The sequence below is a fragment of the Erinaceus europaeus genome, chromosome 9 (assembly GCF_950295315.1).
Source record: "Erinaceus europaeus chromosome 9, mEriEur2.1, whole genome shotgun sequence".
Taxonomy (NCBI): domain Eukaryota; kingdom Metazoa; phylum Chordata; class Mammalia; order Eulipotyphla; family Erinaceidae; genus Erinaceus; species Erinaceus europaeus.
The window spans coordinates 101,842,923-101,870,265 of NC_080170.1; the positions used below are offsets into that span (position 1 = coordinate 101,842,923).

General features: G+C 38.6%; 1 protein-coding gene across 4 annotated transcripts; it reads right to left on the reverse strand.

Annotated features, from left to right (window-relative positions):
• Positions 1-480: 480 nt before the first annotated feature.
• Positions 481-25,398, reverse strand: TFG (trafficking from ER to golgi regulator). Of its 4 annotated transcripts, none has more exons than XM_016185694.2 (8): positions 25,285-25,398; positions 21,562-21,788; positions 15,936-16,019; positions 13,136-13,282; positions 9,876-10,043; positions 8,361-8,498; positions 3,762-3,854; positions 481-1,307 (listed from the first exon to the last, which is right to left on the reverse strand). In XM_016185694.2, the coding sequence occupies exons 2-8, from the start codon at positions 21,743-21,745 to the stop codon at positions 934-936; spliced, it is 1,188 nt and encodes a 395-aa protein (XP_016041180.1). In that variant the 5' UTR covers positions 21,746-21,788; positions 25,285-25,398; the 3' UTR covers positions 481-933. The 4 variants fall into 4 exon arrangements, with proteins under 4 accessions (XP_016041180.1, XP_007517502.1, XP_016041179.1 ...); XM_007517440.3 differs by lacking the exon at positions 25,285-25,398 and adding an exon at positions 25,072-25,275 and having other exon boundaries at positions 8,373-8,498; XM_016185693.2 differs by lacking the exon at positions 25,285-25,398 and adding an exon at positions 25,072-25,275.
• Between the last annotated feature and the right edge of the window lie 1,945 nt (positions 25,399-27,343).

The following is a 27,343-nucleotide window of genomic DNA, read 5'->3' on the forward strand; positions in this document are numbered from 1 at the left end:
TGTGTATTCATTCCATAAATTCCTACTTATTAGGTTAAATTATTTTTTACATATATATATATATATATATATATTTGGGGGAGTCCTAATCATATTTAATTAAACTGTTTAGTACCAGATACAGCTTTTTTTTGTTTGCCATCAGGGTGTTGTGCTGGCACTATGAATCCATTTGATAGGACAGAAAGACATCTGCAGGAAGGGGGTACTGCATGGTCCCCCCAGAAGTAGCTTTTACACTTCTCTGTATTTTTATACATAAAACCTCTAGGACTTAATATACTGTTTTCCTAAGATAGGGAATGTGAGACCTCTACTATGCTTACCTTTAACAGTTATGTCTGAATAGTTCATCTCTATCACGAAAACGAAAGTTTTTCAGGATCTACCAGCCAATGGTTATTAAACAACTACAGCTAAAATCAAACATCAAAAAAATTTTTTCTCATTACAGACTAAAATTAAATTACAAGACCACCATTGAATTCAATCATCTTTATTAACCTATCAATATTACATTTTATATATCATAGTATCTAGCTGTCTTCTCAAAGGGATAAACTTTAGTACACCATGTTAATAGTAAAAAAAAAAAAAAAAAAGCCTAATCTTCAGCCTAGCATCTTAATATCCTCTGGACAAGGCAAGCTAGAAAAATCAATCATTTGACACACAAGTAAGAGTAGTGTTTCAAAAAAAAAAAAAATAGAAAGGTGCTACATTTAAGCAGGGGAAGAAAAATTTTTTCATTTTGGTCTTTTTTGTGTTCCAGCAAATTATATTCTGGATTAATAGCAACAATGATATCATTAAAAAAAATGCTCTGCTTTTTACATTTCTGAACTTCAATACAAATTAAAATAGTATTGGAGTCTTTTGGAAGGCAAATATCTAGCTGCTACCTCATTCATGTAGCTGAGTCTGGAGTCTTATTTATCGGTAGCCAGGTCCAGGCTGAGTATAGCCCTGGCTAAAGGAAGGTCGGTTACGTGCATAAGGGTTAGACCCACTTGGAGGAGGGGTCATTGTACTTCCAGGAGGTGTAGTAAATCCTGGTCTTTGTTGATAGGCCCCAGGTTGGCTTGGAGCCATTCCAGGTTGTGAGGCAGGGGCCACAGTATAATTAGTGGGCTGAGAAGTTTGGGTAGGGTAAGTTTGTGGAGGATAACTGCTCGCCTGGTATTGCTGTGGAGGTTGAGTCGACAGTTGAGGCTGACCAGAAAAAGCAGGAGCCTGGGAAGTTGGCTGCTGGGCATATCCTGGAAACTGCTGAGGTTGTTGGGGTCCAGTCTGCTGACTATAGCCTGCTGCAAAGGCAAAAAAAAAATATATATATATATATATATATTAATAACTATTATTTTTGCTTTTGGTTAAAGTTGTCTAGAGAATTAGTCTGTTATGGGCCAAATGATTCACTAGAGAGTAGTAAATTCTATCATGTTACTGTAAAACCAGACATTTTCTAGGTAATTTTATGCCCTCTAAATTTTAGCTACTATGTATTTCTTCATTACAGCTGCTGCTTTATAGTATAATTTCTAGCAATGAAATCACCTCAATACAGGAGTAATACAAAAACTGGTATTAGCCTGAGAGGCCTATTTAACAATACCAAATAAAAACAATTACTGGAGAATCGATATTTAAAATAAAATAGTGACATTATAAATCTTACTAGTGAGATAACAGTATGTATTCATTTTTACAGTCCATAATGTACTGCAATGCTTTTTAGATTTGATATTTGATGTTTGTGCCTTTACAACTCAAAATTTCTGATTTAGCAATTAATAGCATAACAGAAAAAGTATCATATTGCACCACAAAAGCCAACAGTTATATTATGTACCAGGATGTAGTTTTCTTAAAACAAAAAAGCCTGCTTCACTAAAATCTTTTATTGCTACCATGAAACACACCTGCAGCTACTTGCAATGAAACCTCTCCAATGACTGGGATCCTGTCAGCATTAAATACCAGATACATAAGACAATCATTAAAATATGTACAACCCTGCATTTAAAAAAAAAAGGCTTGAATGAATTTGAGTAGATTCTGAACTCACCTTGAACCTGGGTTCAAAATTTACTCATGAAAGAAACCTTTTCAACATAATCCAAGAATAAAACTGGAAAAGGTCACAGAGGAAGACTGGCAAGCCAACAGTTTCAAAGATGGTCCAATGTTACCATCACTTACTCTCCAAGTTAACAGGACTACTGGGATTCAGAAATACAAATACAGTAATTTAAACTAAATTTTACTCAAAGACCCTGACTAAAACCATCAAGCAAATCAAGTGTCTAATATATTTTACTTGTGGTAGCATCTAAGTACTAAATTAAAAATTCATGATAAAATCCTAGCACATTTTCTCTCTTACACAAGATTTTTAATTGTTCTTGATTTTTTACTAAAAGTTACTGAAGAAACAACAGATTCAGCTTTTATATTTAAAATGTCCATTTGATTACAGACCAAAAAAATGTTTTTATCCTGACAAGAAAGCTAAACACGCTTTTTAACTGAGTTTAGAAACAACAAAGTCCTTAATTTCTCAAAAGTGAATAATACCTCTAAGGCCTGAGATGCTAATCCTTCATTGTAATGTAGCAATTATTCCATTATATATGTGTAATCTCCCTCTTGCAAAATAAAATTTAGTAAAGAATACCAAAAGTTGCAATAAGTCAAAATTCAATGGGTTTCTTTAAAAAAAAAAAAGTTCAACATGATCCACAAAACTCAAAATATTTACTATCCAGCCTTACATGGCAGATAAGCCTTCCAAGTTTAGGTTGGAAAAAGCAGAATGTTATCGGGGAATGACTTAACTGGGGTCCCACCTAGTTCTCCCACTGAATGGATGGGTGTAAGCCCTTCAATACCGCACAACTATTTGGTATAATATAGATGAACTGGACAAAAACAGTGGCCCCAGTCCTCACTGTATTTTAAAATGACCTGCAATGCTTTTAAAATACCAAAGTCTGAGCCTCACTGCAAAATCAAAATAGAAGACAGATTTGGCTTATAGGCTATCTTGCTGACTAATGCTACAAAACTACATCAACTTGTCTAAACTAGTTATAGTTGAGATTTTGATACTTAATTGTAGAAAATCTTCAGTGGAGAGGTAGAAAAACAAAATATCCAAGATGCTGTAACTTAATGTTCTTAGTAGTCTGAATTACACAGTCCTATTTTATGGACTATTTTTAACAGTTGTACATACTTTAAGATTTAAAAACACATGGAACTTGAGTAGGGCAGACAGCGTAATACTTATGCAAGACTTTCATGCCCAAGGCCCTAAAATTCCAAGTTTAGTCCCTAGTACTACCAAAAACCAGAGCTGAGCAGTTCTCTGGTGTTTTGTCTGTCTCTCTCATAAAGATAAAATATTTTTACATGTACTAAGAGTAAATGAAAATTATTTTACCTAAAATTACATGTTTTGCAGTCATCTAAAAGGCAAGCTGACAAATCAAGATAACTTTGTATTTAAAATAAATTTTATACTAAAAGTTACAGAATCATGCCCCACAATCAAGTTTTATTTGCTTACTAGAAAATCAAAATGTTGATTTATAATGTTTACGTAAAAGAAAATTCATATAAAAATTAAAAATAAAACATATGCATTTCCCCCAATAAAGAAATACTTAGTATCTATTATGACAAACCAAGGATTTAAGAGAAGAGTATAAAATTTAACGGGCACAAAAACAGCCCAAGACCCACCAATACCTGCTCACCTGAATACTGAATGCTGTACTGCTGTGGCGGCTGAGGTGGCGGCTGCTGAGCACCATAGCTGGCCTGCTGCGGGTACTGCGGATACATCTGACCTAGAAAGACAAATCGAGGAAAAGTTAGGTTTCAGCAGGAGTCTTTGTTAGCTATCTAACATTGTTTCACAGAACTATCAGGCTTCAGGAGCATTTTCATACCCACACTGGGTGAATGCAAGTCAGCACAGCCCCCTCAGCGGCATTGTTTTTAAGACAAATTTCTATTCTCTCCCCAACCTATCATATAAGTACAGTAAGTAATAAGATAGACGAATGTATCAGTTTCACTTTAGTTGTCTGAAAAGAGGAAAATAAGCAGTTTAAAGTAATAGTGCAACTCTCTGCTGTAGATTAACTGTAGAAAACTCTTAAGCAGCAGCAAGTAGCACTAGTGGTTATTTTCTAAATTCCAGAAAAGTGTTTGTAAACCCAACTGCCAACAGAGCATGTTCAATAAAAATCAAATGAGTTGAAAATCAGTAAATGAAAATCTATTGAACCAGTCAAATACCATGAATAGCTCCAAAATCCTTCCCAAAACACCCTAACTGATGCCAAATGGGGTTGTTTTGGCATCTTATATGTTTAAACTCTTTTCTACTAAGAAACAGCTTTCATTCAGTCTCCAATACCATTAGCATTTGATAATGGCTTGCTTTTTCCATGATCTGAATGTTCTAAGTATCTACTCAAAGTATCTACTCAAGTCTAAATGATTCTTCAATGAACTTTTTAGAAACAGCAGATCTGTTTAGAACTGGGGACATGATCTAGAAGTAAGCATCACTATTCATAGTAAGTAAACTCATCACGGCTTCCATGGAGAAACCTTTTATACAATCATTGACTGTGATTTCCAAATAAAATAAGAGCTTGATGGTTTATGTTTTTACTACTACTTTACAACTGTTCTAATGGTAAACTTAGCTAGATTCAATGCCTGGAACAGAAATAAAACTTGCAGTTTACAATACAGCTAGAATTACAACATGTGTGTGTATATACATTTATTTTCTTCAATATTTCACCAGCTTCTTTCTGTCCACTTTCCAAAAGGGAGAGTAAGAGGAAGTGATGGGAGACCACAACACCCTCTATAAATACTTTCACAAGACTTGTTATAAGGGACAGGGTGGTGACACACCCTACCATAAGTAAGGAACGTAGATTCAAGCCCCCAAATGCGACCTGCGGGGGAAACATCACAAGCAGTTCATCACTGCTGCAGGTTTCTCTCCCCCTCTCTATTCCCCTCTCAATTTTTCTCTGTCCTATCACATAACAAATATTAAAAGAGTATGCACACTTAAAATTTCAAAAAAATCTTACTATAATAAGCACTTGTTAAATTAGAACCCTTCCAGCAAACCTAATAAACTGGCACATTATCCAGTTCTACTCTTGAGGTGCATAAAGCAACTCACACTCACAAGATAAGCCCAAGTGATAGAGCCCACTTACTGGAATGGTTGTTCAGTCCAATGTACTGCAACACTAAATGATATGCCTGTATTGTTTGTAAAGCCAGCTTAGCCCCTAGCAAGTAGGTGTATGCTACTGTTTTGACAGAAAAAGTGTTTGTTTAGTTAGCTATTTTAAACTATTACTCCTCTTTTCAAACACAACAAAAAATGACAAGTTTCTTAAATGTTTTCTTAGCAATCAAAGATACAGATAACACAAAAGGAAGTACAAGAGTTAACCAAATTTAGCAAACACCTAAATTTTGGATTATATTTCATATTTGAATTTTAGAAAAGTGATCAGAAACTGGTATGTAAATGTCATCAAGGAGGAGAAATATATACAGTATTTGGCAGTGGGTTCTAAGACTTAAAAGTAGAATGACTCTACAAAATGAAAGGAAAGCAAATTAAATACATGGATTAAAAAAGTCAACCTCATCAGCAATCCCTATTTCAAGACACAGAAAGATTAGGTGACCTATTTTGAGTAAATACATCACTTATAAGAACTACCGCTAGAACATGTAACTCTTGAGCAAGGTCTCACTCTATATAGGTTAGTTTAAATTGAGTTTTGTATATATCTCTCATTTTACTTAAACATCACCCAAAAAAAGCAAAGAAAAAAAGGCTAAAATTAAGTTCCCATGTAGTAAAACTGTTGCCATCAATTCCTGAAACTCACTCAAAAAACAAAAAAATGTTTTTGTTTTCCTCAATAAAAATGCAAATGGCACTATTCTTTCTGTTTTGTTTTTTAAAGAGGCTGAAAGAGAGACGCTTGCAGCTCTGCTCTACCACTTGTGAAACTTCTCTCCGGGAACACCACTACCTGGCCCCCTATGTATTTAATGTGTCTGGTAACTTGATCACTTGCTTTTGGAGGTGAAAATACATCATTCCACCAGGCAGAGCTTTTATATAAATAGAGCACTACCTGGGTTTTTGTTATCAAGTAGGATGTGGAGTTTTAAAAGCCTTAATGTGCAAGGACCATTCACAGAATTACTTTTAATATCTATAAGGAACCTAACCCTAGAGATCAGTAACTACTCAACTATATCTTACAGCTTTAGGAGTTTCTATATGGAACATCAGTACCTACTGTCCTGATTGTGATCCCTGAATCCCCCCCCCCCCCGTATATGGCAATAATCTTTTATGTTTCAAATATTTAGCTTTCAATTTTATTTAAGACTATATATGTCCTTTAAAAGCCACTGACGCAGTCCAATTTCACAATTTACAGTGATACACTAAGAACCCAGAGAAAGTAAATTGCTCATCCAAGGACACATCATTTAGAGAGAAAAAGGTGACTTAAAAGGCCCACAAGATAGCTCACTTTGATAGTATACTTGTTCTGTCATGCACATGATTCAGGTTCAAGCCCAGTCCCCACCATAGTGAGGGAAGCTCTGGTGCTGTGGTCTTTCCCTCTCACTGTCTTTCCCTTACTAACTGTAAAATACTTTTTTTTTTTTTTTTGCCTCAGGATTATCACTGGGGCTCAGTGCCTGCACTATGAATCCACTGCTTCTGGAGGTCATTTTTCCCATTTTTGTTGCCGTTATTGTTGTTGTTGGATAGGACAGAGAAATCGAGAGAGGAGGGGAAGACAGAAGGGGGAGAGAAAGATAGACACCTGCAGACCTGCTTCACTGCTTCTGAAGCAACGCCCCTGCAGGTGGGGAGCCTGGGGCTCAAACTGGGATCCTTACGCCGGTCCTTGAGCTTCGCAACATGTGTGCTTAACTCACTGTACTACCACCCAGCCCCCTGAAAAAACTTTTTAAAGTTGGTCTGAGTGGTGATGCCCCAGTGACAACAATAATAAAAAAAAGTTGACTCAACACATTGCTTTTTCTCATACAAAGACTTACCGCTTACTGCACAAAAATATCAATCATTTATCACAAAAACTACTTAAAGCTGCAGATGTTTTCACCATTTTACTGAGTAAAGGCTGATTAATAGAATTGCTGTTGTCACAGGTACATATAAATATCTATTTCACTAAGACAGGTGTCAGTATACCTCTCCCTCCACCAATCTATAATCATACTCCACCACAAACACTAAATCCTTATAAAGTGATTCTTTACAACTACTACTGTTAGTCTTTTACATTACATCAATAATAAATGGGGAGGGGAGAAGGAAATGCAATAGCACCTTAGCATTACATATTACATATAACATATAACAAAGTGTCGCCTCGATGAATCATCTCTGACACCATGGTTCCTGCTGATCAATGACAGGTTAGAGTATTTGTCATCTTTCATGCTGATTTATATTCATATTAATATACAGGGGCTTGGGTTATGGCACACCTTCTACAATACAAAAAGAACCATATTCAAGCCCCTGGTCCCTACCTATAGGAAGGAAGCTTCAGGAGGAGTGAAGCAGTGCTGGAGGTGTCTTCCCCTCTGCCTCTCAATTTCTGTCTCTATCCAAAATATTTAAATAGATAAATGTGATAAATCAGTATTTTTAAAGGTACTTTTCATTAGTCAAATGCACAACTGGCCTATTCCACTTTTTGAATCCAAAAGCAGCATACCAGTAAATCACAGGGCTGGGCGGTGGCACACCTGGTTGAGCACATACATTACCAGGTTCAAGCCTTCAGTCCCCACCTGCAGGGTGGAAGCCTCACAAATGGTGAAGCAGTAATGCAGGTCTTGTCTCTTATCTTCTCTCCCTCTACACCTACCATTCCTCTCTCAATCTGTTTTATCAAATAAATAATATAAAAAAGTACCGCTAGGGGCCAGGCAGTGATGCACCGGTTAAGTGAACACATCAGAGTGTGCAAGGACTAATTCAAGCCCCTGGTCCCCACCTGCAGGGGGAAAGCTTCACAAGTGATGAAACAGGGCTGCAGGTCTTTCTGTCTCTTTCCCTTTCTCTCTCCCCTCCCCTCTCAATTTCTGTCTCTATCCAATATGTAAATACAGATATTAAAAATAATAAAGTACAGCCAATCAGAAATTTTCACAATGCACAGGTGAGCTGCTTATAAACAATACTGCAATAAACCTTCATGCACATGTACCTTTCCATACATGTAATCTAAGCTCTATTTTACCTTCACTCTGACCTGCTTGTGCCTGAGCTCCTGTATACGGTGGTTGCTGTGGCTGAACTGGTGGATGAGCTGCAGATGAGGAGGAAGCAATGCTATCAGGAGTTCCTGAACGGTCTTCTGCAGGAGCACTGGGTGGCCCTGGATAGGAATTCAAAATCTGTTCAGTTCCTAACATAGGTCCTTTGCTCAGCAAGATCAATTACATTTGATTAAAAGTAACAGTAAAAGCACTACAGACATACATAACCTCAAATGCAGTCTTTTATACTAGGTGCATGTGATTTGTATGGAAATCCTCTCCTATATAGTGTGGAGTACTATATTCTTGAGTCCTAAACTTCATCTGCAAAAACAAAAACTCATCTTTGTAATACCAATACCCTTCATCAGTCTGTTTTGGAATTCAACCAGAAAGATCTTCACAGTCCTCTAATATTCCAGACTCCAAATACTATTTCACACAATTCCTCCTCTCATATGACTCCTATAACACAATTTTTTTTCCGTTTACCACTGTGTCATTTTCATATATCAAAATATAGCTAAATTCCACTTTTAATAAACCTTCTTTTTCCATTAACACTTTCCATTCAGAACTTGCATGGATTTACTTTTACCAAGGTTCTTACCAACTTCTACTTTTACATGCATTTTTGAGCAAAAGAGAAAATTAGACATCAAGTACAATTTAAATCCTGCTCTAAATCTGAAATAAAATTTAAAATAGTTCAGTTTTAAAAAAAAATTTCGAGGTAACACTGGTTTGCAAATCTTTTATGGTTACAATTTCATACTTTTTCAAATATATGTTACCACAACATGTCCACTACCAAAGTACCAACAGTCCTCCGCCAAAGTCACATAAGATTCCCTCCAAAACAATAAAATCTCTAATTCTGTAATACTTCAGTAACATTTACCTCAACTACCAGAACTATTCTTAAAAAGAGGAGTCTACTGGGGGCTGGGCGGTAGCGCAGCGAGTTAAGTGCACATGGTGCAAAGCACAAGGGCCGGCATAAAGATCCCGGTTTGAGCCCCCCGTGCCCCACTTGCAGGGGTGGCTTCGCAAGCAGTGAAGCAGGTCTGCAGGTGTCTATCTTTCGCTCCTCCTCTGTCTTCCCCTCCTCTCTTGATTTCTCTCCGTCCTATCCAACAACAGATATGACAACAAAAACAATAACCACTACATGGGCAACAAAATGGGAAAAACGGCCTCCAGGAGCAGTGGATTCATAATGCAGGCACTGAGCCCCAGCAATAACCCTGGAGGCAAAATAAAAACAAAAAAATTTTTTAAAAGAGTGTTCTTAAAAAAAAAAAAAAAAAAGGAGTCTGACAGAGAGGCAAAGAAAAAAAATTCCAAGGTACTAGAAATCATCTTGGTCTGAGTTTTACATAGCCATATACATATATAAAAACTTAATGAGCTGAATGTTTTACGGTCTGTGTACTTTACTATCTCCAAGTTAAAGAAAAAGTAAGAAGAAATGAAGGGCAAGAGGGACAACTTACCAGAAACCTGATCATCTGTTAAGCCAAATGCTGATATGACATTTTTATTGATTTCATCTTGGTTTTTTAATGGATCAAAAGCTGACATACTTGCTGCCATAACTTGAGTAGACTGTTTTCCAGAAGAATCGGAAGCAGCAGGCTTTTCTTCCCTACCATCCACAGTATCTATAAGAGGAAATAAAACCATGTTTTCACTGTGTCTACTCAATAAAACCCAAAAAATGCAAGACAGAAAAATATATGTGCATATAGTCCAGAATACTGAGTATCTGTGAATACAGGATTTTACTTCTATCTTTATATTTGTTCCTGTTTTTATTTTTAAAATCAGAAAGATCAAAAAAAAAAATCATTACTACCTCACCTAAGAATTATTAGATGCAGGAAAAAGTTAATGGTAGAGGCCAAGAAGGCAGACTAGCAACATCAATTTTCATTCCTCTCCAAAGTAAAAAAAAAAAACAAAAAAACACTGCAATATACATGGAAAACCCAGCAGGGAAATAGGTTTGGGTTTCAGAAACTACAACAAAGGACACAGAACTCAGATTAGCTCCATGTGGCCAGCTGATACCTTTATTGCACTGGCCCCTATGTGCTATCCATTCATTGCTGAGACACAGCTAGGAACTTGACAAATCTGTGCAACCTCAGGCACCCCAGCCCTACAACAATTTCATATCACTAACTTTACAGATGTGACAAGGGGGGTAGGAGTTGAAGGAGGACATTGTGAACTACTTGGGAAGAGGCAGCAGCAGCCTTCCAGAGCATGCCAGTAGCCTGAATGCAGCCATATTGGAACCCAGGTTCAATAGCAATGGATTCTGCGGGTGGAGCCTTTCAAAAGCATTCCATTTACTGCTTACAGTTGGTAAATCTGTCTTCTCACCAGTTGTGATCCACTAGAAATCTCAAACTTCTGGTTTGACAGAGACTACAAACCCTGGTCTCATGGAGGAACAAACATTGTAAGAGCACAGAGAAAAATCACATGCCCTGATGGACTAAGACTGCAGCTTGAAGAATATCCCAGATCCAACAGAGCTATATAAACATTCCAAGTTATGATTCTAAGGATGTTCACAAACGGAGGGAGGGGGAGGTGGGTGGTGGCACACCTGGTTAAGCACACGTTATAATGCGCAAGGACCTAGGTTCAAGTCCCTGCTCCCATAAGGGCCTGGCAGTGGCGCACTGGGTTAAGTGTACATAGTACAAGTAAGTCCCTGGTCCCCCACCTATAGGGGAAAGCTTTGCAAGTGGTGAAACCGTGCTGCAGGTGTCTCTCTCCTTACCTTCCCCTTCCCTCTCGATTTCTGACTATACCCATGAAATATACTTTAAAAAGTTCAATGGAAGATAACAAAGTCAGAGAAAGTCTAAATAAACTGCTAACAGAAATAAAAACAATGAAGAATTTAGTAAACAAAATTAAAATACAGTACAGAGGACCACCAAGAAAAAGACAGAAGCCAGAGGCCAAATTGGTGGGGAGGGAGATAAAGCAGACACACACATACACCACCACCACCGCAAAAAAAAAAAAAAAAAAAAAAAAGACAAGAAAAATAAATCTACAACTACATGTAATAATTAAAATGGCAAAGATTAAAAATAAGGAGAATATAAACAGCCCAAAGATAGGTGGAGTGTCATCTGTAATGGAACTACAGTAAGAATATTATTTGGGACCAGGTGATGGTGCACCTGGTTGAGCGCTCACATTATAGTGCACAGGGACCCAGGTTCAAGCCCCTGGTTCCCACCTATAGGGGGGAAGCTTCACGAGTGGTGAAGCAGGGCTGCAGATGTCTGTCTATCGCCCCTCCCTCTCAGTTTCTGTCTCTAACAAGTAGATAAATAAATTTTTAAAAGAATATTATGTGGGGCACGGGGTGCACTTGGCTTAACGCACATATTACAATGCATAAGGACTTGGGTCCCTACCTGCAGGAGGAAAGCTTCACAAGTGGTGAAGCAGGGATGCAAGTGTCTCTCTGGCTCTGTCCCTCTTTATCTTCCCTTCCCTCTCAATTTCTGGCTATCTCTATCCAATAAATAAAAAAATCATATATATACACATACACACACACACACACACACACACACACACATATCCCATCTGATTTCTCAAAAGAAATTTCCGCCTACAGGTAGGAATGGGGGTTTGAACCCAGGTCCTTGCACATTGTAGTATGTGTGCTCAACATATGTGTATGTCACCACTTGGCCCCCTTTTTAAATCTATTTTCAAGTCTTTAATATGTACTTAAACTTCAGTCTACCTTGAAAAACATATTTGATTCAAAAACCATACATTAGTTGGGGTTTGGGGTTTTTTTGTTTGTTTGTTTCATTGGGGTTGGGTTTTTTTGTTTGTTTGTTTTTTAACCAGATCTCTGTTCAGTTCTGACTTATGGTTTCACCAGGAATTAAATCTGGGACCTCAAAAAGCTCAAGTATGATACACAATTTGTTGATAGTTTGCTTTATCTTAATGTAAGTAATACACATGTTCTGTAAATTAGGGAAATTATTCTTTGTATATTAGCAAGAACATTTAAGTCTTACAATGAGCTACATTAATATACTAATTTTTGTATGAAACTTCTCTATATATTACATAAAACTCATGAAGTGATTTGCAATTCCTAACGTTCTAACACAGTTCAAATGCTGAGCAATTCAAAAACTAATCTGTAACAGCCAGCACTAGCTATAGAACAAGCATCCAGAGAGCAATTTAAAAACAGGATTCCCAGGTCCTACACTCCTGAAGATCTATGATGAAAGAAATCTTCCAGTAAATTTGGTGAACAGATTTGGCAATAAAAATACTAACACAGAGGCACAAATAAAAATGGATGACACTGGGAGTCGGGCGGTAGCGCAGCAGGCTAAGCGCAGGTGGCACAAAGCACAAGGACCGGCATAAGGATCCCTGTTCGAACCCCGGCTCCCCACCTGCAGGGGAGTCGCTTCACAGGCGGTGAAGTAGGTCTGCAGGTGTCTGTCTTTCTCTCCTCCTCTCTGTCTTCCCCTCCCTCTCTCCATTTCTCTCTGTCCTATCCAACAACGACAACAACAATAATAACTACAACAATAAAACAACAAGGGCAACAAAAGGGAATAAATAAAATAAATATTAAAAAAATTTTTTTTTAAATGGATGACACTAAAAGTCAAAGTATTCCTATAAAACAACAGTTGATTTAAAAAAATTTTTTTTTTCAAAATACAGATAAAAAGTTTACCATTTTCAGGAATACTGGTGGAAGGTCCTGGTTCCCCCGGTGGTTCCAAACTATCCAATAAACGATTCACTTTATTTCGAAGTTCTATCAGTTCTCGACGGAGATATTTCACCTGACTTGATTCAAGGGGTCTTGGCTGGCCATTAACTGTAAGAAAAGCAGTGATGTGCTTAGAACTAGAAAATGTTCTTGTATAAGTTTATCAACAATAATATCTATCCAGTGTTAAAAAAATTCTTTAGAAAACGTTAAGAAAAATCAAACAAGATACATGCTGATGTCATTTGAATGATAAGTCTTTACAGAGAAAGGATTCTCAATTGCTAATAATTTACCTTTGGAAAACATTAAAATTAGCCTTTGTTGATGCCAAGACTATGGCCTATGACCATATTGAGTAAAATAAACAAAAAAAGTCTTAATATAATATGCTTATGACCACACTGATTTTAAAAAAGAAAGTCTTATTAGGATAATTCAACCACAGTAAAATACATTAAGAGTTCCAGAAAGCACTAATGTATTGAAGTTATGTGCATCCAAAGGCTCATTTCATTTCACACTATTCATGTTCTTGAAATAACACAATAAACACATTATTTCATACATAAATGCTCGAAGGAGCAAAATAAATGGCCAACATCCTTTTCATCTCCTTTTGACCTAAGGAAAAATAGTTGACCTAAAAAGTGACCTAATTAAAAAAAAAAAAAATGTGTGAATTAACATCACTACCATTCTTCAAAGTAGTTATTTCCAAAAGCAATACATTCAATATAAAAAGTGTCTTTTTACCTCTCATTACTGAAGCTTAGCAACTAAAGAATGCTACTTTTCTAATTATTTTTCTAAACAGTTTGAAGATATTGTCATCCTACTATCATCAAATTTCTATCACCACAACAAAGAAGACAACTGTCATTTTAAATGCTGTGCAGGTCATTAATCTTATTCTAGAGTATGTACGTTTGGTGTAATGATGGTTTACAAAATTAAAATTACAAGGGTATAATTCCTCATTATCTTTGGTTACTTTCAAGATTATAGCTATCATCTATATTTTCCAGTTCTATTACACTATGTCCACTAAGGATTTTTACTTAAGCTGCTCAGGAATCTGTGCCTTTTGAACCTGGGGTTTTATGTTTTATATAATTCTAAAAAATTTGTCACTCTTTACTTCCTTATCTATTTCCATTTTAAATCCTTAGTCAAAGTAGCTTCACTTAATCTTGCCCACATTCTCCACTGTTCTCTGTGGTTTGTTCTATATAACTTAGACAACCTTCTAATTCCCTATCTCTCCACTTTGCATTTAATTAGAATGCTTACATTTTTCATTTCCTAAAAATTAACTTATTTTCTTTCTAAATTCTGTTCTTTTTTAATGCCTAATATTTTTATTATGCTACAATTTAAAACTTATTAACACTTATTTTATAGATGATCACTCTAGTTTTAGTTCTTAAAGTCTAATCTTACTATTAGATGTGCCCATTGTTTTGGCTTGCATGAACTATTTCATGTGTCCTACATGGTAGGCCAAGAGCCTTATCAACCTACTAAATAATTGTTTGTTTATTGTCTAACTGAGTATTGCTCAGCTCTGGCTTATGGTAGTGTCAGAAATTGAGCCAGGAACCTCAGATATGAAAATCTGTTATTTAACTGCTATGTTATGTCCCAATTATTTCAATTTTTTAATTTTTTTTTTTTTTTTAAAAAAAGGAGATCCAGGAGACAGCTTACACAGTAGAGTGCATGGATACTTACTTTATCACAAGCAATAACCCAGGTCAAAGCCACTGGTATACAGGTACACTATTCATGACACCAAGAAGAAACGCCATGAACAGTGTCACGATATCTCACCTGTCTGTTTTTCTCACTCTCTATTAGAAAATAAAAGGAAAAAAAAAAATCTACTGGGAGCAGTGGAACCATGAAGGTAAAAGGTCCTGGCAGCAGTAAAATTTAAAGTTATTTTGTTGTTAACACTTTAAAATCTAATTCATAGTCATCTTTTGTAAATAACTAAATACAAAGTCAATCAATCAGTTAATTTTAATTCCAAACAAACATCTGGGGAGAAAGTTCACATTTTACATTTTGCTGTGAAAACTTCTTTAAAAATATCTAAGGTATACTTATTAGGCCGAATAAATAAAAACACACATTATAGAAAAATAGTCTTATATTTTAAGAAGACTAAACTTAAAGATAGTTTTAACTCTGAAATTACTTTTAATCCTGGAAAACATTTATACACATGGCATATTGTTATTCAGGATAACTGAACACCTGAAAAAGTTTTTAATGTGCCTATTTATTGTTAAAAAATAAAAAGCACAGTCAAATCTTAACCCAAAAGTTCTTAAGCTTCCATCATTTTCTTAAAACACACATAGCCAAAAGTTTCATTTTAAAATTGCTACTAGGGATTGGGTGGTGGCACACCTCTGGTAGAGTACACTGCCCAAGGTCTGTGAGGTCCACTGTTCTATCCCTGATAGCGCATATGCCAGAGTAATACCCAGGTCTTTGTCCCTCCCTCTCACTAAATAAATCTTATAAAAATAAGCTTAGCATCCAGGTAAGTAGTGAAGTGAGTAGACTGTAGGACTTGGCAAGCCAAAGGTCCCAAGATCGAGCCCAAGTATCAACACCTGCCAGAATGACACTCTAATTCTCTATATATATCTTGTGAAACAAAGCAAATCTAGCTTAAAATTTAAAAACTACAAAGTCTTTAATACAATTATGTATAAATAGTAAACCTGTAAGAAAATTTACCACTTACCAAATAATGTCAATTTCAGTATCCTACTACACTGAATTGCAAAGGATAGATCCGAACTATCAAAAATTGTTATAAGGTCTCCATCTGCAATTACAAAACAAAGAAATGAATTTCAGATATGCATCAAAAAGTAATCTAAATCTAAAATGTAAGTTAAAGAGTATAATTTAAATCTTCCATAAAGACCTTAAACATGGGGGGCCAGGCGGTGGCACACCGGGTTAAGCACACATAGTATGAAGCCCAAGGATCCCAGTTCAAGCCCCCAGATCCCCACCCATGGGATGGGGGAGGGCCTCACAAGCATTGAAGCAGGTCCACAAGTGTCTTATCTTTCTCTCTCCCTATCTTTCCCTCCCCTCTTAATTTCTCTATCCTAACCAATAGAATGGAAAAAATGACCCCCAGGAACAGAGGATTTATAGTGCCAGCACCAAGGCCCAGCAATAATCCTAGAGGCAAAAAAAAAAAAAAGAAAAAAAAAGCCTTAAATATGAAACAATCCAGAAAAGATGTGGAAAAAAAATACTAAATCACCTCTGCTTATCATTCCTACATTAAAGTATTTATCATATACTCCAAGAAGAGCCGAAACAGATAAAAATAATTCATTAGCTGGCTTTGTACTAATCACCAGATTTACAGTTGATCTATCACAAACTACTGCTTTAAATTAAAATCTTTGCATTCCCAAAAATGTATATAAACTTGTCAAAAGTTCAATAAAGACCCCTATGGTTCAAATGTAACCCTAAGTATAACAAAATGCAACTGACACAGAGGGGAAGCCATATGTGGCAATAATTAAAAGCAAGACAATAACAAAAACAATAGCACTCACTTGATAATTGCTATAATGAATGGGTAAGAAATAAGAGTCTCTCAGACCACAGAGCACTTTTGATATTAAGATGAAAACTGTCAACTCTCCCCAGAAAAAAATCCTCATATACAGTCTGAAATCCCCTAATTCCCAAGGAAAAAGAATACTATAGTTAGCATCTCAATTGCAATTTTTAAAAACTCTCAATGACCTAAAGGAAAATGTTCTCCAGAGAGGAAAAACAGAAAAGCAGCCACAGGCAAGAAATTCATCAAGGGCCTCTGAAGTGTATTTTCAGACACAGAAGAAGAAAAGGAGTTGTGTTTTTTGTTGTTACTGCTTTTGTTTTGTCTTGGTTTTTTTGGCCCGAGAAGCCATGAAAGACTGCTCCAAAGATGCACTGTATACCAAATTTGACACTGATCACAAAGAATTCTATTGGATAATTGGCAATAAAAGCCATAGCAGAGGAACTTACCATACTTTTTATTTTTTTAATTTAATATTTATTTTCCCTTTTGTTGCCTGTTTTTTATTGTTGTAGTTATTATTGTTGTTATTGACGTCGTCATTGTTAGATAGGACAGAGAGAAAAGGAGAGGAGGGGAAGACAGAGGGGGAGAGAAAGACAGATACCTGCAGACCTGCTTCACCACCTGTGAAGCAACTCCCCTACAGATGGGGAGCGAGGGGGGGGGGCTCGAATCCAGATGCTTACGCTGGTCCTTGCACTTCCCGTCATGTGCACTTAACCTGCTGTGCTGCGTTACCATCCGACTCCCTACCATACTTTTTATAACCAGGCCTGTTACCTAATACTCCATTTGAGGGATTCTACTTTAAAACACAACATCTTTTAACATTCTAAAATTTCATATGTAAAACAAAGAAACATTAAGTATCTCTCTTCTGAATTCCACAACAAAAACACATTGGTGGCAGAAACTTCACCTTAACTAACGTTTCACCCTAGTGTATATGGTCCATGAAACACAAAACTATTAATTCAAAACACCTAGAAACACAATGAGAACAACTAAATGTGGAGGACAAAGCTGCAACAATGTGAATAATATAAATAGTCCACAAACTGCAAGAAATGAGCAAATTCCTTTATATGGTGGAGTGCAAGATAAGAGTCTTTTGTTTTTAAAGATTTTTTTTTATAAGTGAGAGAAGCTTTATGTGACTCACAACACTGAAATATCTATTATTTTGCCATTTACTGGAAAAAATGCCCTAAACAAAAACAAGAGCGTTAAGTTTAACAGGTCCATTTAATATATACCAGGTCAGCAAGACATCTCACATAGACTGTTGAAAACAGGAGCTATAAAGTCAAGAAAACAAATTAATCAAATTAAAGTTCATATCTGGACATTTAAGAGTTGAAAGTAGTATACTGAAAGGAAGTCGGGCAGTGGCGCAGCGGGTTAAGCGCACACACATACACAAAAAAAAAAGTTGAAAACATTCTATTTTAAATAAATAAGAGCACTAGGAAAGGCCCAGGCTGTGGTGCACATGGTAAAGCACACATGTCCAAGGACCTGGTTTCAAGCCCCCAGTTACCACCTACCATGAGAAAACTTCATGAGCAGTGAAGTGCTCTGTAGGTCTCTTTTCCTGTATCATCCACTCCTTCTAAATTTGTCTCTATCCAATAAATAAAATGAACTATTAAAAAATAAAAGTATCTTCAAAAAAGCATGACTAGAAAAGAGAACAAGTAGAAACTCTTAAACATGGGTGACCCTCAAATATTAGTTTGGATACTGGTAAGTTGTATTATTACTGAAAAGAAAGAATTGCATCTATATGTACGTAGCAGCTTAGCTTACCTTCTATTAATGATCTTTACCCCCCTTCCACAGTTTGGGTTACTGAAAAGTAACTGCCAAGCCAAGGACTACATTTTGCAACTCACTTGTATCTCACAAGTGTCATGTGACTAGGGCCTAGCAACATGATACAAGCAGAACAGATACACAACATCTTAAGGTATAAAGAAAGCAATCCCCCACTGATGATGCCCATACTGTCTTCATTCATATGTCCTCCTGCTGGATGTCAGTGTTCACTGTGAGCTGTCACCCTGGTTCACTGAATGATGTCTTGTGTATGATGTCTCTGAGACTTTGAGATGCCTAATATAAGAGCTTTAAATTAACACACTTTAGGGAGTCACACAGTAGTGCAGCAGGTTAAGCGCATGTGGTGCAAAGTGCAAGGACCAGTGTAAGGATCTGGGTTCGAGCCCCCGGCTCCCCACCTGCAGGGGAGTCGCCTCACAGGTGGTGAAGCAGGTCTGTGGGTGTCTGCCTTTCTCTCAGTCTTCCCCTCCTCTCTCCATTTCTCTCTGTCCTATCCAACAATGAAGACAACAATAACAACTACAACAATAAAATAATAAAGGCAACAAAAAGGGAGTAAATATTTAAAATAAATAAAAATAAATTAACACACTTTAAATCAGCACACACAGTGGCAGAGAATAAGTTCTTAAAGATAAGAAGAAAACTGAGACAGCCAACTGTCAGAAAAGTCAAGTGTTAACAGTACTTTTTAAAAGAAAGGGGTATGGATCGACCTGCCAATACCCATGTCCTGCAGAGAAGTAATTACCGAAGCCAGACCTCCCACCTTTTGTACCCCATAAAGAATTTTGGTCTATATTCCCAGAAGGGTAAATATTAGGGGAAGATGACCTGAAGACTCTGAATTCCATCAGGACCCACAGAGAAATGGGGGGAGAAAAGGAAAGGACACTCAGAAGTAATAAGTGTTACTTAGAAAGGAAGAAAAGGGGAGTCGGGCAGTGGCGCAACAGGTTAAGCACACGCGGTGCAAAGCGTTAAGGACCAGCGTAAGGATCCCAGTTTGAGCCGCCAGCTCCCCACCTGTAGGGGAGTCGCTTCACAGGCAGTGAAGCAGGTCTGCAGGTGTCTCTACCTCTCTCTCCCCATCTTGCCCTCCTCTCTCCATTTCTCTGTCCTATCCACCAACAATGACATCAATAACCACAACAATGTTAAACAACAAGGGCAACAAAAGGGAAAATAAATAAATATTTTAAAAAATTAACAAGGAAGAAAAGGCAGGACCACAGAAAAATGAGCAAACAGGGCCAGGTGGTGGTGCACCTATTACAATGCACAAGGACCCAGGTTCAAGCCCCCTGTCCTCACCTGCAGGGGGAAAGCTTTGCGAGAGGTGAAATAATGCTGCAAGTATCTCTCTGTCTCTCTCCTCAATCTCTTCCTACCCTCTCAGTTTCTGACTGTCTCTATCCAATAAAGATAATAAAAATTTAAAAATAAAGAAAAATGAGCAAATATATATAAATCTAGATAGATATTACAGAAATAATAGTGAGCCCATATCCGTGATCTTGGGAGAACTAATGCAGTTTTCAATGGAGGAAATGGGGCACAGAGCTCTGGTGGAAAAGGTGTAGAATTAAGCCCCTTATAACTTTGTAAATCAATATTAAATCACTAATAAAAAAATGAAAAAAAAAAAAGCTGGAAAGGACAGCAAATTTAGGAAATCAAGATGAAGTAAACTGGAAATAAATTCAGCACTAAGACAGATATAACCACCAACTAAAATGCATTTCAGTAGAGACAGCAACAAAGGCAACTTTAGAGAAGAAATAAAGTTGACTTACTGTATTCCACTATGTGCCTGATAAACATTTGCCACATAAATCCCCACATCCATAAAATTGTTTTGTGGCCAAATGAGTCTCAAAACATTGTATGCCATAAGCCAACAATGTGTAACAGTATTACTAGATGCTGTAAAATACCAGCAATAAAGAAAGTTTTCTCTGAGATATGCATGTACAAACTATTGTATTTACTGTAAAACATTACTCCTCCATAAAGAAATTAAAAAAAAAAAGTCTTCTACTTAAAGTAGCCTTCCCAGAGTTAATTAACCAAAAAATCCTTTTTCACTCAATACCCAGATAGTCTGTTAGTTTTGGACAATATGAGAGAAATGGATTCTAAAATTTTAGAAGGGGCCAGGCATGTGTGCACCCCATTAAGTACATATAGTACCATGTGCAAGGAACTGGGTGGTGAAGCAGGTCCGCAGGTGTCTTATCTTTCTCCATCTCTCAATTTCTCTCTGTTCAATCCAATATAGTAAGTAGGAAAGAAAAAAGGGGGAGGGGCACTGGGAGCACTGGATTCGTGTGCTGGTACAGAGCCCCAGTGAGAACTTAGATGCAAAAAAAAAAAAAAAGCTTTTTTAATAAGAAAATTTGTTTTTAAAAGTAACAACATTCAAGACTCCAATACCCAGCTGCAAAAGGGACACTTTATGAGTGTTGAAGCAGGGCTGAGGTATCTTTCTCTCTCCCTCTCTACCTCCTCTCCCCTTATTTCTCTGTCCTATCAAAATAAAATAGAAAGGAAAAAAATGGCCACCTGGAGTGGTAGATTTGTAATGCAGCAATAACCTTGGTAGCAAAATAAATAAATAAATAAATAAAAGTAACAACAACAACAAAAAGGAAGCAGGAACTGCAACAGAAGAGGAAAGATGTACTTGCAATAATCTGTGAGAATGCTCTATCACTTAAAATCTCTTAATTGTTTCTCTAGTCTTAATTTATAAAACATTGTAACTATTCAGTAAACAAAGCAGGCATTCAATTACCATGGAAGGAAAAGAAATTTTTATTCTGAGGTAGTTCAGTGAAAATTAGGCAACAAAACAACAGCAATAAAAAAATAAAATAACCCACAATACTTAACCAACTTTTAAAGAAACCTTTAAAAGCATTCTTACCTTCATCCTTATATTTTATTATGACTTCGTCATTACTCAGAAGTTTCCCTCTGAAAACGCGCTGCATCATTAGCACTAACTCATCATAAGTAATATCTTCATTATGAATGGGGATTCGTCGAATATCCTCCCCAAGTTGAGCTTTGATGATCAGCTTCCCACTTAGGTCCAACTGTCCATTCATGGTGGATGACTCCAGGATGTTCTAGTATATGCGACTCTGAAGACTGATAAAATGGTTTTCAGGATTAAAGAACCGTATTTTTTTTTTTTTTAACCAGCTCTGGCTTATGTTGGTGCAGGGGATTGAAACATGGGACTTGAAGCCTCAGACATGAGAGTCTCTTTGTATAACCATTATGCTATCTACCCCTGCCCAAGAACCATAAATCTTAAAAGTTGAAAAAGCAAGTTTAGGGTTAGAATCTAAGAGGTTTTTTTGTTTGTTTTTACCAGAGCATTGCTCAGCTCAGGTTTATGGTGGTGTGGGGATTTTACCTGGGACCTCACAGCCTCGTCATGAAAGTAAGCGGGAAAGTCTGCTTGCATAATTATATGCTATGTCCCAGGCCCCAAGAATCTAAAAGAATCTGACCTTTAAAAGACTCACTTCCAAACTGGCAACATTCTTGTTAAAATGACTAGAAGGTGATTTAATCTGATTATGTACATAAGAAAAATCAATTTTATTATTTTCAGGTTTTTTTTGTTTTTTGTTTTTTTTTAGCAGAACACTGCTAAACTCTGTTTTATGGCGATACAAGGGATTGAAACCTGGGACTTCAATGCCTCAGGTGTGAGTCTCTTTGCATAACCATTATGCTATCTACCCTGCATTTTCGGCCCCTTTACTCACTGTATTACACTTATCTACACGGTCATTTTGATTTTTTAACTTAACATATCTAAAAACAAACTCCTGGTCTTCGCCCAAAATCTGCATCTCTTGTAGTCTTTATTATTATTATTTTATTTGATAGGACAGAGAGAAATTGAGATGGGGTTGGATGAGGCAGAGAGAGACAGGCACCTGCAGCACTGCTTCACTAAAGCTTCCCTGTGTTGGCTCAAACCTAGGTCCTATAGCAAAGCAAGCACACTACCCAGGTAAGTGAGCTATCTCATCAGTTTCTCCCTGTCCACTTTTAATCTATTTTCAACACATTCTAGTTAACCTATTAAGTAGAACCTACTATCACTCTGCTCGAAAATCTTCTAATGGATTCCGACATGACTCTTAGTAACAGTCTTAATTACAAGGCCTTGAACTGACCTCTGGCCCCTGTTCAAGTATTTTTAGCTTCATTCGACCTCTCTCCTTGCCAAATCCTCACACCCATACTTTACATTCTGTCTCAATTCAAGGTTTTGCACTTGCTGCTGTCCACCTTGAATCCTTTGCAAATCTTCGACATAATTCAGATCTCAAATAAAATGTTGATTTCTCAAAGGCTTTTCCAAGACTTTCTTTTATGCCTGATTCCAGAGGTCCCGGGTTCAATCCCCACCAAGACCATATGGCAGAGTTGTACAATGTTCTAGCCTCTCATACAAATTAAAAAAAAAAAAAAAAAAAAAGATTGTATTATAGAACACTAAATACTAACTTACATAGAATTTCTCCTTCTGGAGTTCTACTTATTAAAGAGTATTCAGTTATTCTCTTAATAATGACTTTGTAAGTCTACATACAAAATAGACTATGTCCCTAATAATGTAAATGACTTTTTTATATTTTTATGCTATTTACTTTTGGGTAGAGACTGACAGAAATTGAGTGGGAAGGAGGAGATTGAAACAAGTGAGAGAGACTCTTGCAGTCCTGCTTCATCAGTCAAGAAACTTCTCCCCTACAGGTGGAGACTAGGGACTTGAACCACCAAGATCCTTCGGCACTGAAATGTGTGCACTCAGCCAGGTGCACCACACCTGACCCAATGTAAATGATTTATTTTTTTATAACAGTGTGGAGACTGTGTTTACAATCAGATCACCAAGATGCTCTTGAATACACGATTTATAGCCACTGAGTATTAGTATCAATTCCTTTCTCCTCCAGCCACAAATGATCTGTTGAAAGGTGCCTCACAACCTCCTTCTGACTACATCGCATCTCTCCTTCAAGACTTATCTCCTTTGTTACTATTGTTAGCTTTCTTACATTTGTTATTTTGTCAGTATTACACGTGGTTCTCATACTCCGCTAGAATTATTCTTGTGTGTGTAAAAGTACCTCACCAGAAGTGTTTCTGCACACACCTATCACAGGAAATTGAAAAACAGCACCCATGTGTTAACCATTAAGCCCCCAATAAAACGGTTTTTTAAAATAAAAGCACCTCGCCTACCTCCCAACACATCATCCCCTCACACATTGAAGTTTACCTGAATCTGAATTCACTTCATGAACATCTGACATAACTATGCCCTAGCATGTCAGCCTCACTGCTCTTCTGAGCAGGATACCTCCCTGCCCCTCATACACACTAGGTTTTAACGCTCTGAGCCTAACACTGTAAAGTCAAAACACATGGGATAAGAGGTTTTGATCTGGGTGCCCTATTTGTCTTCATGTAAGTCAGGTTTTTTGTTTGTTTTTGTTATTCTTTTTTTAATCTGTCGCTTTTGGCAGTGGAATTCTCGAGACTGTCATTAACAAATAAAAACCTGCACCCTCTTCACCTGTGAGTCACCCCTGTCGTCTACATTCAGGAAACCTCCACTGAATATGCTGACCAACCTGCAGTTTCCCAAAAGAATGCAAAAAATAAATAAATGAATAAATAGACAAACACTGCATCCTAGAAACCCTGCCCGACCAACAAACAGGCCCTGCAGAAAAAGGAGAGAGATTCCCCACTAGGAGCTGTAGGACCTTAAGCAGGTACTTCCCTGGACGCCTCTCCTAGTAATAAGTAGTAACAATAATTATACTATCATCTGCGCTTGGAAGGCCGATCCGATGAGAATACTTCGTACCTCGCCAAGTAAACTTAAAAGCGATCCTCGTCACTAGAAGAGCGGGCTGGGCCTCCAGGCGGCGCTGGATTAAATCCGGCCACAGCTCAGGAGGGGGGTGCCCCCCCCGTGACCCCCAGCCCACGGCTCCCCGCGGGCGCCAGTCCCCGCCCGTCACACGCCCCCAGGCCTGGGGAGGCTCGGCGCTCGACCACCCCAGGCTCCCCCCACCTCACGCGCCCCCGCTTCTCTCCACCCGCCCCAGAGCCACGGCCACCGCGAAACGCCACGGAGAGAGGGGAGGGGAGGCAGCCCGCTCGGCCCCGCCCCCCGGCCCGCGGCTCCGGCGCCCCCCCCCGCCCCGCCCGCTGGCTTCCAGGCCCGAGCTGCTGGACTAGGCCCGCCCGCTCGCCCCCCGGCCCCCCGGCCGCCCGGCCTAGACAGCGGCCGCGCCCCCCCACCCCCACCCCCACCCCCACCCCCACCCCGTCTGCAGCGGCCATACAGGCGTCCGAGGCCGCCGCGGCCGCTTCCCCACGGGTCGCCGCTCACCCGGCTGAAGAGGCCGCCGCTTTGAGGCGTCCGAGGATGGCTGCAGTCACAGCCCCGGCCGACTGCCTCTCGGGTCGTCGCACCTCGCTGGCGGGCTTGCGCGGGCCCCTGCCAGTCACCGACCCACCCAGCCGAGCGAGCTTACTGGCCCAGTACGTGGCAGGTGGGGGAAGAAGAGGGGCGGGAGCAAGAGGAGGAAAAAAAAAACCTCACCCTCACTCCGCCTCACCGCGCCGGGATCCACCCAGGACGCATGCGCAGAAGCGGCGCTGCGAGCCGGGGCCTGCGTGGGCACGAGCCTCTCTGCTTTCTCACTGGATGGCAGCTGAGCCGCTGCGCGCGCAGGCGCGAGGCGTGACCCAGCACTTCCGGCTTTCCTGAAAGCTCGTATTTCCCGTCTCTCGCCCGTGGGTACAAAAGGGGGCGGGGGTCGTTCCGTCCTGGTGATTTGGATGGCTGGTTGCAAGTGGGCGTGTGTCCAAGATCGTGTGTCTTGCCGTTGTTTTGTGGCTGTTGTAGTTATTTTAGCCATACATGGATGGCCTAGCGCTTATCCTGCCTTCCTACAAACCCAGTTATTTATTATAGGAAATCTGTGCTTTGCCAAGTACTGTGCTGGGTAAAGGAATGAGTCAATGTGTGAACAAGAAATTTACAATTCAACAGGGAAGATTGATAGGGTTTACTAGGCAAGACAAACCTGTGTTGTCTCTGTCTCTTTCTCTCAATCTGTCTTTCTCAGGGGTTAAGTGGCTTGTACTTTCTTCTTTATTGTCCTTACTTTCTCCCAATAAACGCTCTCCCTGAGGGGAAAAAAGAAAAAAAGAAAGGCTCACTATTCCAGAAACATTTCGGGAAGAGGTTTTCGTTTTCTTGTGATATTTTACTTATTTTAATTAGGAAGAGAGAGGGGGGAGGGGGAGGAGGACTTTATAGGGCAAAAAACGGGAGTGACAAGCTGGGACAGGACTGGTTGGGAAGGGCACTTCGAGAATATCGTATTAACTCTCTCGGACAGCCTGAGGGGACATCTGCACAGCAAAGTATCATTTGAAAGCCTGCTCAGATAATCAAGTGACTTAGAACAAAAGGATTATCTAATGCAAAATTAAAGCGTACTCCCAACATCTTCCACAAACACTGTTTTTAAATTTCAAAAGTTACAAAAACGTTACTAGCTTGATGTACCCTTACAATAATATGATTGGGAATAAAATTGTGACTGTTGGAACCAAGGAGATAGATAGCACAGAGGTAACAGAAGTAACAGACCATATTTTCAATATTTGCATCCCTAAAACTTGAGGGTCCCAAGTTCAACAACCACTGTACTGAAGCAGTACTCTTCTCTTCTCTTCTCTTCTCTTCTCTTCTCTTCTCTTCTCTTCTCTTCTCTTCTCTCTCTCTCCCTTTCTCTCTCATTAGGGATGCAGGTTCAACCCCCAGCACATAGGAGTCTTAAAGCACCAGGGCGAACTGATGCTGTGGTGTCTTTTCCTGTCTAAATGAATTTGTTGAGGCGCTGGCACCTCAGCTGTGTGCCATTTCACCACTCCCAGGTCAATGTATTCATTCAGATAGACAGACCAACCATAACTCCAGAGGTTCCCCCAGTGCTAGCTACCTTGGTATTCCTATGGGATGCTAGAGCTTAAGCTTGGACTGCACATGGTAAAGCATGTGCCCTGCCAGGTGAACAACCTCTCTAGCCCCATAATTTATTAAATTTGCTCTCCCAGCGAGCTGTACTTAGGTGTTCCCTTTTTCTTCTTCTTCTTTTTTTTTTTTTTTGCTGTTATAAATATTTATATATATTTGCATAGGAGTTTATCTTCATTATGGGCTACTACATAGATGGCTGAACAGTAGCATATGCCCATATTTGCCTGTATAATTTACTACCAACCCTTAGAGTCATTTAAGATTTTTTAAGAAAGATTTTTTTAATAGTTATTTATTTTCCCTTTTGTTGCCCTTGTTGTTTTCTACTGTTGTTGTAGTTAGTGTTGTTGTTGTTGTTGTCATTATCGGATGGGACAGAGAGAAATGGAGAGAGGAGGGGAAGATAGAGAGGGGGAGAGAAAGATAGACACCTGCAGACCTGCTTCACCGCCTGTGAAGCTGCTTCTCTGCAGGTGGGGAGCCGGGGGCTTGAACCCGGATCCTTATGCCGGTCCTTACGTGCACTTCACACCACGTGCACTTAACCTGCTGCGCTGCTGCCTGACTCCCAAGTCTTTAAGATTTTTTTTTTTTTTTTTTTTTTTGTATT